This window comes from Aptenodytes patagonicus, chromosome 3 (assembly GCF_965638725.1).
Source record: "Aptenodytes patagonicus chromosome 3, bAptPat1.pri.cur, whole genome shotgun sequence".
NCBI classification, from domain to species: Eukaryota; Metazoa; Chordata; class Aves; order Sphenisciformes; family Spheniscidae; genus Aptenodytes; species Aptenodytes patagonicus.
Window position 1 is genome coordinate 100,186,325 of NC_134951.1, and position 12,906 is coordinate 100,199,230.

The following is a 12,906-nucleotide window of genomic DNA, read 5'->3' on the forward strand; positions in this document are numbered from 1 at the left end:
GTGGGGCAATCAAAATAGTAAGAACATGCCTCATGTCTTCCTATTCTCTGTCAGACCAGAGTCCTAGAAGATTCAAGCCTATCCTAGGACTATAGTCCATTTGTCTCTATGTGTATTTACAAAGTTTTCAACATGCCTCCATTGAAATCAATGGAGTAAAAGGCACAAGAAAGCATCATAGTAACCCTAAATGCCTTTAAATAAGGCTCCTAAAATGGAGAAAGTCAGTATTTAACACTTGTCTGTAGGCAGAAGTTCTGGTTTTAGTATTTTCACAACACCTGCCATAACAGGGTCCTGGAGAACCTAGATTAGTAGTGAAATTAACAGTACCGTACTATTAAAATATTAAAAACAACAACTCATGCTGCAACTCAAAGTCACTGCCAAAATAGGCAAGTGAGCATTCAGCTGAGGCCGTGCCAGGGAAGGCTGAGTGACAGAGGAAATTGCAGCAAGCCTTTTAGTAAGTGGAACTCTGAATTTGTAGTGGACCAAGGCAGGACCACCTCAGTATGGACATATTCCACTGTAAGCTACATCAGCTTTCCTATGAAAATTTAAAACAATGCTTTGAACTTCAGTAGTCAAAAACTTCATAGTGCATTCTGGAAAGCTAAAGGACAGCTGGCTAGACACAAATGGGCTTTCTGTTCACTTGCCAGAATCATTCACATCTGAGTTCAGCAAAGTGTTGTGCTGAAAACCCAGCAAACTGGAAGGCTAGGCAGCATGATGCCTCAAAAGTAATTCTGAGCCCACTACAAAGACATTTAAAACACCTGTGTAATGGGCTAGAGACAGTATAAAAGTTTCAACTTTGCTGAAAACTTTTGTATCTCATGAGCTTTATTAAGTACAGGTCCACCCCATCCTGACCAGACAAGTGTGGTCTATATAGGTGCACTAGCTTTGGAGCTTTTCTGGTCCTCAGACAACTGTCATAAGCTTTAGAATTAATGAAGTATTGATTTACTGTTTACTCTGCATTTTTTTTTTTTTTTAATTTGTGAAAACCTGTAATTCTGAAAATGGTAACCGAAACATTGCTTATATCACTCAGTTCTTTACTGCAGGCCCAATCCTAAAAGCTAGTGGTTGACGGGGCAGATCATCTGCTGATGCAAGCCAGCATGGTGCCAGTAATATGCCAGTGGAGTAGTGCCAACTTACATCAGCTAATAATCTGGTCATACTGTCACAACAGAAGCTGGGGGCGTTTAGTTCTTTTCCACATCAGGCTCTGGTATATAATAATTTGCATGGCACAGTATGAATGTATGCATGTTTTACTTTGATTTGATCTGCATTGAGAGATTGTTTCATAGATGTGATCTGAGCATCCTCAATGTTGTAAATCACTATGGTACATTTCAATTAATTTTTTTGTTTTCCCTGGTTCTTAAAGTGTGCTGAGACACCATGTACAAAGCCAGCAAAATGAGTTAAGTGACCACTAGACTGATCAGGAAAGAAAAACTGTTCTGTGCGCCTCATGACATTCTGTAATTATCCAGCTGCATAAATGTTTTGGGGTTTTTTTATTGCTAGTAACTGAAATAAGACTAAGTACTGCTTGTCCATGGACCATAAACAAACTGAGTACAATACTGCACCAAAAGCACATGGTAGACAGATGCAGGACATATAAATTAGCTGTTTCATTTGGATAAATGGTGATCTGATTTCACCCTTTTCCTGCCTAGCCAGCAATCAAGTACATAGATATATTTCCTAATTGAGAAATTAATCATATTTATATGTTCTGAAAAGCAAGATCTATTTGAGTATTTATAACTGTTAATATTTGTCCATTAGACTGTTCCCGTGCCACGTCTATCCTCCTTTCTATTTATACTGGCATTGATCAGCTTGTTCACTTCCAGTTTAAATGATTCAATTCTGATTTGATTGCCATGTAATTTAAATGCAAATAATTACTGTAAGGATGACATTTAGAAAAACAGCTCTGCTAAGCAGGAAGGTCTTTATTAGGCACAGGAGTTTGCCAGTAATATCAGAAGCATCCCTTTGACTATGAGATGTGGGAACCTATTATTTCAGTTTCATAAAAGATGCTCTGATTTCCCTCTGACTCCCCTTAATTAAAACTCTACTATACCATCATCAAGTTTGGTATCAGGGTAAAGCATAGGCCACTGAGTAAAAGGAAGAGGGGAGAGGAATATTTTAAATTTGGTTTTAGTTCATAAGGTTGCGCTCTAGATAACCTCTAATTACTCTCTTGTGAAACCATGTTTGTATTTCATACTGCACCCCAGTTCTGAGCCAGGGTCTGACTGAAAACACTGAAAAGTGTTTCACACAATGAAAAAGCAGCAGGTAGAGGAAAAAAACGCTCTTACTTTGCAATAATCAAAACCAGCTCATTTTTCCCTTCTTTCTCCTATTTTTTAGGGTTACACTGTTGCTTTATCAGCTCTGCCATGTATGAGAAGTCTGGAGATACTGGATTGCCCGAGGACAGAGTTGCAACCGAATTACAGTCCCACCTTCTTTTCTAAATGTCTCTACAACAAGGTATTCTTTATATGCTAGCTGTGTTTGCAGATCCAAAGAGATGCTGGGGAAAGCACCAATGAGAAGGACAAATCCTGACTCTGCCCATTTCCTGGCATAGCAGTATCTTCAATTTGGGCTCATAATTTCACATTCAACTCCTCATCCATCACAGTCAGCAGACTTTAATGGCACCATTTGAAATTTAGTCCTCAATAGTGAGAGCTGCGTAAACACCAGGGTAGCACATGAAAGAAAAGGGATTCTACACCATTTCTTCTCTCACAGTACAGAAATATTGTCCTTTCACCTCAACACACATCAGTGACCCAGTGTTTGGTAGAGTGCCTCCGTTAACACTTCATTGCTCCTGTTAAACATAAGAACATCCCAGGGATCTTGCTTTTAGCATAGAGTCTCACAACACGCATTCACTGTAATTCAATTTTGTCCAAAGGCTAGTTATGGCAGAGGTCACATGTTTAGCAAGTATCAAGAGATGACAGCCTTCCTGAAGTCACTATTTGTGTTTAGAAGTGGTCAAAGTCAGTCAAAGCACGTCTGGACCATTCTGCTATTTGCCTTACTGCCTTCTCCCAGGATCCTGAGCTTCACTACCTCATAGTCATTGCAGTCAAGGCTGTCCCCGAACTTCACATTCCTAAATGGTTTTTCCTTGTTTGTAAGTATCAGGTCACAGAGTGTCTTCCCTCATTGGCTTCATGGCTCCAGTGCCTTTCTCTTGCTGGATTTGTCTTCACAGAGCAGGAAGGCAGAAGAGTAAAAGATTTATTTGTAATATGGAGATCCCAAGTTTGTCTCCTATACTAAAATTCAGGCTAAAATTATAGCCTGATAAAATTAGCCTGATCTCAGAGAAAGATTTTCCTCACATTTAACACAACTGTTCTGCTGGGTTTTAATTGGTTTTGCCTCCTGGCAATCATTGAGACAGCAGAATTGCCAGGGGAAGCTGTCAGGGTCTTGCAGTCCCCCACTACAGCTCCAAGTGAATGCAGGAATTTAGCCCATGAAGTTCCTCTAGCTTCAGAGCCTACAGAGTAAAAATTATTAATATACTTGCTGATGTTTTAGATTAACGACAAGTTGATATTGCTTTGAAAACTTCATCAGAGATACTAATAAGAGCGTTCAACACAGTTGTAATGCCTGGCTTTCATATTGTTTTAATATCTCTAAGAATCAGAAAAAAACCCAGCTTATTTGCATTATTATAAAATAACATTCACTGTGAATGTTATTTTGTATCACCAGATGACTTTCAGCACTCAAAATTTAGATACTGAGCTAAGGGTACAACAGAGTTAAATTGCTCTATGTAGAGAACAGAGGTAGGTTGGGTAGTTCAGCAAGGATTCCCTCAAGGCCCTCAGACCTGAAAGATTTTTCCTAGAACAAGATAATTCCCAGTTTTTGCTGACTCACATGTAAGTCTAACCATTGTAGTTTGAACGGTATAGTTCATTCAAAAACATACATATCCAGATCTCTTTGCTGATGGTGGTGTAAACTGATACAACTCAGTTAAGTTTAGCTGAATACCACTTTCATCAGATAGGGATGTAGAGGATGGGGAGGTGGGGGGTAGGGGGACACAACAACAGCAAATCTAGCCCCTACAACTTTTCCCCCCAAATCTGGGCAGATTCTTCTGGTATTTTCTTTCATGCTTTCTTGCATCTTTGTTTTACTTATATTAGCAATTATAATCCTTCACTGACTGCAGGGACACCTCGTGGTGAGGACAGGTGAAAACAGCAGGCTGCCATTCAATTATTTAAACTAAGCAGCAAAAGACTGACAGATGTTTCTGCTCCTTGGGATAATCAGAATTTCACAGGCACATACTCCACTCCCACTCTGCTTCTGGGGCATACATTAACACATCCAGAACAGAAAACACTGACACAGCAACTTGAAGAACAAAGGACCGAGTCGTCCAGCAGACCCGAACCGTCTAACAGTCCACTTAATAATTAAACTTTTGTCTTCCACGGGCTACAAGAGTGTCTGATTCAACTCAACACTCAGTTGAAGAAGCAGTCCCCAGAATGGCTATAACAGCTTTCCCCCCTCCTCCTTTGTTTAATGTGCCAGCAAAACACATTTCAGTGACTCACCACAAAATTTCTTGCTGGGATTTTCTTTTTAAAAAAAAAAAAAAAAAAAAAGCATGCACGTGTGCATGATTTTTCACAGGGATTCCCTTTCTCCCCACTGCAACTACACTGTGGCACTGTCACTGCAGCACCTGATCCATTACGTAATAAGAATTACATCAGCTTGCTTACCCAGTGCAGTGACCCAATGCAGACCTTGGCAGCCAGAAGAGGAACGGTGGGGTCTGTAGGTCGTAGTTTAGCACACTCTTTGAGCACTGACACAGCATATGCTGACTGGAGGAGGAAGACAGGGAGAGAGGAGGAGGGAAAAAAAAAAGGCTGATTAGACAATGCTGTTACAGAGTCCAAGCAAGATATTTCAGCGAAATGTACAAAGCAGCACTATGAAGAAATCACATGTCAGCAACAAGTTAGCAACTTTATTCCCACCTCCACACAGAGACATGTGTGTGTGCATGCACACGCAAAAACACACACTTTTCCCACGCTCAGAGGAAACTTGCCAAAGAACCAGCCCTGGCTGTGCACTTTACAAGAAACAGTTTTCCTCAGCCATTAACGTACTAGTTATTTTAACTCTGCCCTCCCAATTCACAAGAATTCTGCTATAGTTTTCCTTGCACACAACCATCTTCAAGTAAGCCAGAAAAAGATCATAAAGAGCTTATCCTCCAGTACATTAACATTTTAGGCCAAGTCTACTCAAGAGAGGTTTGTGCAGCTAAAGTAATCTGCTCTGTAGATTGTTGTGTCTTCCCCAGTTCCAGGACATACAAGAATACAACTGGGATCCTACCATGCAAAGGGTGGAGCAGGCAACTGCAGGGCAATACACCGTTCAGCGGGTGGTCCAAGTAGCGTGTTTTAGAAACAAAGCCCATAAAACTCTTGCTGTCTTTCTGGTGTTCAGTTACCATTAATGAATGATGTTTATTAAGATTAGCAGTTACATAGCCCTTTTGATTCAGTGTGCTCTACAAACATTGCTTTTTACAGCACATATTCATGGCCGCCACACTGCAGAAGGTTTAGAGGGGAATGAGGAAAGCTCTGGTCTGAGATGCTAGTGAGAAGGTCTGGTCAGCCGATGAGGAGGTGACAGAAGTTGCCCTGCCACAGCCTCCTAGCCCACCCTACCTGGACCACAGTTTCTTTCACGTTTCCAACCCTCCTCACTACTGACCCCCGATCCCCCCAAATTCTCTCATCCTTGAGCTCAAGGGGAAGTTTTCTTCTCTCAGAATTTCTCCTTACATGCCCCATTCCTCCCAAACTTGTGTCCCAAGACACACAGGCCTCTCTCACTCAGTGTTCCCTCTCAGAAACACATTAAGTAGTCATGGCCTTTCCACGTTACAAGAGAGCAGCAACAGAAACTTGCAGAGTCAAACTAACCACTATTCCTATCAGGCCCTGGCGATCTCCTCCTAACCCTGACCCCCAGGGGCTCTCCCCACCAGAGCTCCTGCTAGCACAAGCAGTTGGGTCTGGCATCCGCTCCAATTCCCTGCAGCCGGCAGCCCTGCACTGCAGCTTCGCACTCCCACCGGCCATCAGCACTTCCCCTCCCTCACACCACACCAAAGCGGGCTGCGCCTGCCGCCTCCTTTCTCTGCAGAACTGAAGGTCCACTTCTTGCTAGGGGATTCAAAAGCCTGGAGAGGAATTTGCTTGGAAGGGAGCCAGGGAAACACAGACGTACAGCAGCCCTGCCCATGCTAAGGCAAAGATGGGTTCTGTAACCAAAGACGTGAGCTCTGCAGCAGCAGAGAGCAAACCCTCCTGCTTGAAAAGTTTGGGTACTTGCTGTGTGGTCTCAAGAAGAGCAACACCATGCCCTGCTTTCTCCAGGCTGCTCCCACCTACCTAGAGCATCAGCTATCATCAATAAAAGTAAGGAAATACTTGCTGTTTTATGCAATTGCAAATGCACAATTTGCCTAAAGCCAGAAGGAGGCCTGTCTCAGAGCAAAGATGGGAATCAATAAACTTTGTCCTAGAGCTTAAACCATTACCTCACCCCTCTGAGAAACAAAGACTTGGGTAATTCAACCCTGAGGTACAGGAAGAAACACATCGCTGCACTCTGCTGTCACAAGGTGACTGGTATCCCTCAGAATGAACCTCCCTGGCACCTAGTTGTTCAGAACAAGTAGTATCTCAGGTTTTAATGGCATTTTATTCCTCTCTCTCACAGAACACTACTGCAGGCAGCTGGTATTCCCAGTAGCACTGCTGGATCTGTCGGAAATGCAAGCATAACCCCGTAAGGGTCCTAGCCTAGCACATCGTCTTCCTGCCCTCCTGCCTATATTCCAGCCTCACAGGTGTTTCCAGACAAAAGAAACCCAAAGAGTAGAGCAGGACAACATGCACCTTGCCGGTCAGTGTATCTGCAGCTGAATCCCCAACCCTTGTCATCTCACCTTGCAAAAGTGAACTGAAAAGGCCAGGTATGTAAAAGACCATACACTGTCCAGTGCCAACGCTTTCAGAAACAGATAGAAAACGAACCTGGTGGTTTCTCAGCTCCCCATTGGCAGCATGACACTGCAGGGAAAGCAGGAGGCACCTGGGACTTGGCGACAGCCACCCCACAGGCCAGCACAGCCAGCACTAGCACAAACCAGAGCAGTGAGAGGCCCATTCTAATTTGGGCCACAACTGTAGGACCTTCCAGGGTCTACACCAGAAGAGAAGCGATACAGCCTGGCTCCTTGCCAATTCCTCTTGAACTCCGCTCCTGCCTCCCTGTCTGCAGCCTGTCCATTGAGTAAGGCCAGTCCTCGGGACAAGCTAACCCTGCAGCCTCCAATAGCCTCAAACTGCAGAGGGCTTCTCATGTCTGTCCTGAGTCTGTTTAGGAGGCAACAGCAAAACAGTGACTACTGAATACTGCAAAGCAGAAAATCCTACCCTGTGCCTACACCCAAACACCTCACGGGCGGAGTCACTTTATCACATGCACTCAGGAGCTTCTGAACATCCATTTACAGAGCTAGAGCCACAGTTTCCACACTGCTTCTAAAACATTTACAAAGTTATGTCACTTTAAAGAAGTTTATAAAACTTGCAATTAAACATGTGGAGCAGAAGTGGTTTTAGAAACAGCGTGGCATGAAGCCTTTCTCCCCAGCTGCATTTTAAAAATTCAAGAGATCTATATAATTTCACCTTGAAAACTTTACTCAACAGAAATTATATATAGATGATGAAAACATTAGCCAAGGAATGACGGTAGAAAGAATATCCCACTCCCACAGTGACCTTACTTAGGGGAGACTGGTGTGACATATGACATCAAGGTGTCTTAAAGATATTAATTACAGACATTAATGGGCAGGGAACGGATATCATCCACTCAGTATTGAATACAGATGTCATTGGTTTGTAAAAATATTTAATATGAAACAGTGTTTGTGTAACATTGAAATAATCCGATATTTAAAATGTACATATTCTTTCACTTAGCGTGGGTGGACCAGGCAGCCAAGCGCATTGTTTGTGAGATTCACTGCAAGGCAATAATAATTAGATTTATTGGTGAGGCATGTTTTGAGAAGAGCAGAGCTTGAACTCCAAGTGAGTGCATGCTTCCTACTCATAATTCTGAGCTTCAGAGGGGCTCACATCAAAATTCAAGCCAGGGTTTAAGTTCTTTCTGTTTAGCTTGCTAATTGCTGGATTATAACGACTGCACTGGAACCAGTTCCCAAGGATTTCAGAAAACTAAGGATTTGCCTCTGGGTCTCATTTGGCTTCTCTCTGGGAAAAAAGGCTTTTAAGTCCCCCCCAAACACACACAAACCTATTAAACAGACATGGTTTAAAGAAATGGCAAGCTTGCCAACAGCTGCCTCATGGGGGTTTCGACTTTTTTTATGGGAGGTCTAACATAGGAGTTTCTCAGCCTTGGGATCCTCATCAGGTTTAAGGATGTTCAGGACCATCCTCCCTTTGTTATAACCAACAAAGCACAGAGCTCAAATCAGGTTATGGAGTGAAAACACTGCTTTAATGGGAGTGTTCAGCCATCAAAAAAAAAAGTAAACTGTGTAAGGGACTCAAGAACTTCAATTACCTGAGTTGGGCATCTTCATCCTTCACATACCAACAACTTTGTGCTTTTTGCAATGGAGATGGGAAAGGACATGGCACTACTGTTCCATATTTAAATCATTAAAATTGACAGTTTTCTCTGTAAATTTTTTCCTCACCTAATCTACTTGCATACGCTATTTTCCTTCTGCAGAGATCACAAACATGCTCCACAATAATTTATGAAAAGAAAATTAGGAAAGGCAGTTTCTGGGAAGTAGCAAGCAATACTGGCTTTCAATTTGAATAAATGGCTGCTTTCGATACAGACTTCTGAAAGAGCTCTATGTACCACATCCAATATGGGGGAGACAATTCTCAATCTGCAGGGAGAAATCACAAGGAAGCTATGGGGAAGGAGAAGGATGGAGAGGACACCTCCCCCTAAGTAATTACAGCAGCCATTGTTTTGAATCCTATAAGGGAGTAAAATGTAAAAGAACTTCTGTCCAAATACAAAACACAACACCCATTCCTCATTTACTAATTATATAACGAAGCACACAAGCATACTCCGCAAAGATGCTTGCACATGAGCGGTACAGAATGAAGAACAGTCTACAGTTAATTCTCTTTCTTGCTTTTCCAAAAGGCTTAAGAGATCTTGCCATCAATTATGGTAAACGCATAGATGCTGCCCAAATGCTGGTTTTCCTAGCTCACGCCAACACAATTTTCATTCTTTCCCCTCTTCTTCTCTCCCACCATACCAAAGCAACAAAAGAAGGACATCAGAGATTCGTTTCATATTTAGAAGATAAAGAAGCCATAAATGTAAGTAAAAGGAAGAAGAATTTCCAGACAGTAAATCATGCCAGGCAGACTTGACACACCATAAACAGTTGCTCTTCTCTTGCAAAGGTTCCAATAACCTTTCTACTTTTTTGCTTCTTTGGCAATACTTTTCAGCCAGAGAGAAAAATGTTCCTCAAGGTGGTGGTTTTGGTAGACAGCCTCATTCCCAATTCACCTGGCAGTTTAGTACACAGATGAATCTCCACAACTAGTACTGCTTTATTTCTAGCATCATCCTATCTGATTTTAAAAACTGCACTATCTCAAAGGGATTGTGGGGAAGGGGGGAAATCTTTCATCATTATGCAAGAATTAGTATTCCCTGTATCCTGGGATTCACAGCCATCTAGCTATAAATGACCTTGAACCAACACAGGAAGATGACAGAGTGAGCCAGCAATTGAGAACTCTGGAATTAGTTGTTTTGGTGTTAGCTTTCCACTGAATTTCTAGATTTCTGCAAATCCCTCAGCATGAACATTATTCCCCTAAGACATTTACTTCTCTCAACACAGGGACCAATTTTCCCCCTTTTCTTTTACCCTGTGTTTAGCAAATTAGAGCACTGGAGTTAACCAGTTTCAAATATTCACCTTTAAAAGTACCTCTTAAATTCTAAGATCTATAAGCATAAATTTGTCCTCGCTAATGTGACAAACACCCCACTTCACACTTTCTGTCAAGAAGAGAGAGTTAAGCCTGAAGGCAATTATATAGCCCACCTAGGTATTCTGCTCAACAGTCAGGCATCTTTGGAAATTTCCATTTTTGTACTATCTACAGCACACAGGCACACCCCCTTCTAATCTTTCTTTTGCACCAAAGGAAACCAAACTATTGAATATCCCCTACATAGCTGACCTTTGTAACAGGATCTTTAACCAATGAATGTTCAATATTTTAACTTTCATTCCCCAGCAATGCTATTTAAGGAGCCATCCGAGGCCTCTGCTGCTCCCAAGGTTCCTGCCTGCAATGCAAAGAGAAATGTACTTTTTTTTATGCCTGTTGCCTAGCAACCAGCCTAAGCTTTTGCAAGGAAACCAGCAGAAGGAACAGCCTAAATCATAAAATTCGTCTGCTGTTGCTGCAGAATTATGTATCAAATATATTTATAACTTTCCTTCTAACCTTCTGGAAAGCTGTATGATGGCAGTACAGGCATGGCTGAGTCAAACTTGAGGCTCCTTGAAACTGTTAGAGACATCTGCTTTTGCTGCACTGTTTAAATAAGGGGAAGTATTCCTTTTTTTGGGTGCAACACAGATATGAGCAGCTCAGACATTAGCTTGTCACTATTTGGCTATGACCAGTATGTATCAGCTTCTTGCAAAGGGATCCAAAATCAAAGTTCATGTCTGCATAAGACTGGTTTCAGAACCCTAAGAATGCTGCCAGCACAAGCCCTGGGCAGGGCTGCAGTATCTCCAACCGCTGAACAGCCAAGGGGAGCACAGTGACACTGCAAGATTGGCTCTGGGAAGAGCTAGAGCCTACTCCCCCAGAAAAACAGCTGAATGACAGATGCCAAGAAGGATGTGATTATTTTGCTTTGTGTAACACTAGATACCTCCTGAAGCATTACATTATTAAGAAAACCATTCAGGTAGACAAGCATGACTCTTTCTTCCTCTTTGCCTTAAAGATGAACAAACATAAGGGATAAGAGCAGAGATGAGCATTTTGTGTAGTTAAAAGCTGCTTTATCTGCCTAGTTTTGCAAGGTGCCATGCTTTGGAGCTTAAATCCCCCCCTACTGCCAGCCTATCTTAGCTATATAGTAATGTCGACCACTGTCCCTATGGTGTCCTCAGTACACGCTAGCAGGGGCTGGAGATGATCAGCAATGATGCAGTTGTTTCTGAAGTCATGCAATTGCTGTCCTAAAGGCAAGCGCTGGGCTGATGGTGTTCTGTCAATGCTGGATGAGAGGGGGTGGACAGCTGTGTGCCAGGCACCCCAGGAACACAGAATGACCATCAGCAATCCCAGCACAAGGCCTGCGGAGCATAGCCCCTGCCTCCAGGTAACTGCTTCCAGCTCCACTGGGCTCTCACAGAGGCTCTTCCCCACAGCCCCTTCAATTGCTCCTGAGCTCTTCCTGTACGCACATTTTGCTGCACTTCATCCCCTAAATGAGTATAAAGGATGAGGGGTAAGAGCAGATTATCCTCTCCTAGCAGACGCTCCAGACTTCCCTCAGCTGGCCTGAGACTGTATCGCTCCCCACCCCTCCTCTCAAGAAACACATATCCTAAAGCTGTTAATTCACTAACCAAGTGGTGTTGTGGGGTTTTTTAGGGCAGAAACACTAAATATGAGCATGAAAATGGTTTTATGCACTGCCTACACTAATAATGATAATAAACATCCACTGGACATGAGAGATCAGTGTAAGACTGCTGTGAGTTGAATGGCTCAATGAGGGTACCCAGCACTTTTAGACTAAGTAGACTCAGTGTTCACAGAATAATTTCACAGGTATCCTTGAAGAATCCTCCCTTGCTACCCTCAGGAAAATGGCACATCATTGTCACTAAATACAAATCTTGTCTCCTTGGTCGGTAGGTAGAAGAGAGGCATCAATGTTGCCTCACGTTGTTCAAGGCACATATTTTATCAGTTTATCTTTCCCTTAAGCAGTATGACAGGTAAGACAGACACTCACAATGCAGGGCTAGAAGACTTTCTGAAGTACTGACAATTTAAGCTAGAGCCCGATCCCACAATGCACTTCTGAGTCTCTACTCCCAGAGAGCTCCAGCGACACTTTGTGACACCGAGGCTGGGTCCCGCATGAAACTGTTAGGTGTGGAAGGGGACAGAAATCTGAACAAGGAAACATGTAACTGATCCAACTGGTCTGAAGCCAGGGAAATGCTTGCAAGTGCACAGGGACCGTATTTCACATCCCTTGTGCTTGTAATACATCATCTAGACACTATGACAATTTTGCCTCCAACATCAGCTACGTCAGTAGAGCTACTCTAGTCTGCAGGGGTGCTGTGTGCTGGTAATCTCCACGACTTCCAGTGGAAACTGTTTAGCTGAAAAGCAGCAGCAGAGAACAAGTCTGCCCCAAACAGCTCGCTCTCTCTTCAATACTGTGAAGACTACAAAGTCTTCTCTACTCTGTAAATAAGAGTTTGTTCCTTCCTTCCCCCATTCTGCTGAATATAGGTCACTTTACTTTTTTAAAGTCTTGAGACAAGCAGATGCAACCCACTGCACTCATTTTACTCTGGCAGCAGGACAGTGGCTCATCTCATTGCCTGAGGACTCTGCCAGGTGGCATCTGGCTATCATACCACTTGCCACTCAGACTCCAGCCTGTCTATGCATGGCAGCA

General features: G+C 42.9%; 1 protein-coding gene across 2 annotated transcripts in view; it reads right to left on the reverse strand.

The window, feature by feature from the left end:
* Positions 1 to 12,906, reverse strand: part of TTC7A (tetratricopeptide repeat domain 7A) — a 181,274-nt gene that overhangs the window by 115,311 nt on the left and 53,057 nt on the right. For both annotated transcript variants that reach the window (XM_076334402.1, XM_076334401.1), the window contains exon 11: positions 4,833 to 4,937. In XM_076334402.1, coding sequence (XP_076190517.1) covers positions 4,833 to 4,937 — 105 coding nt within the window. The remainder of the gene's footprint in view (positions 1 to 4,832; positions 4,938 to 12,906) is intronic.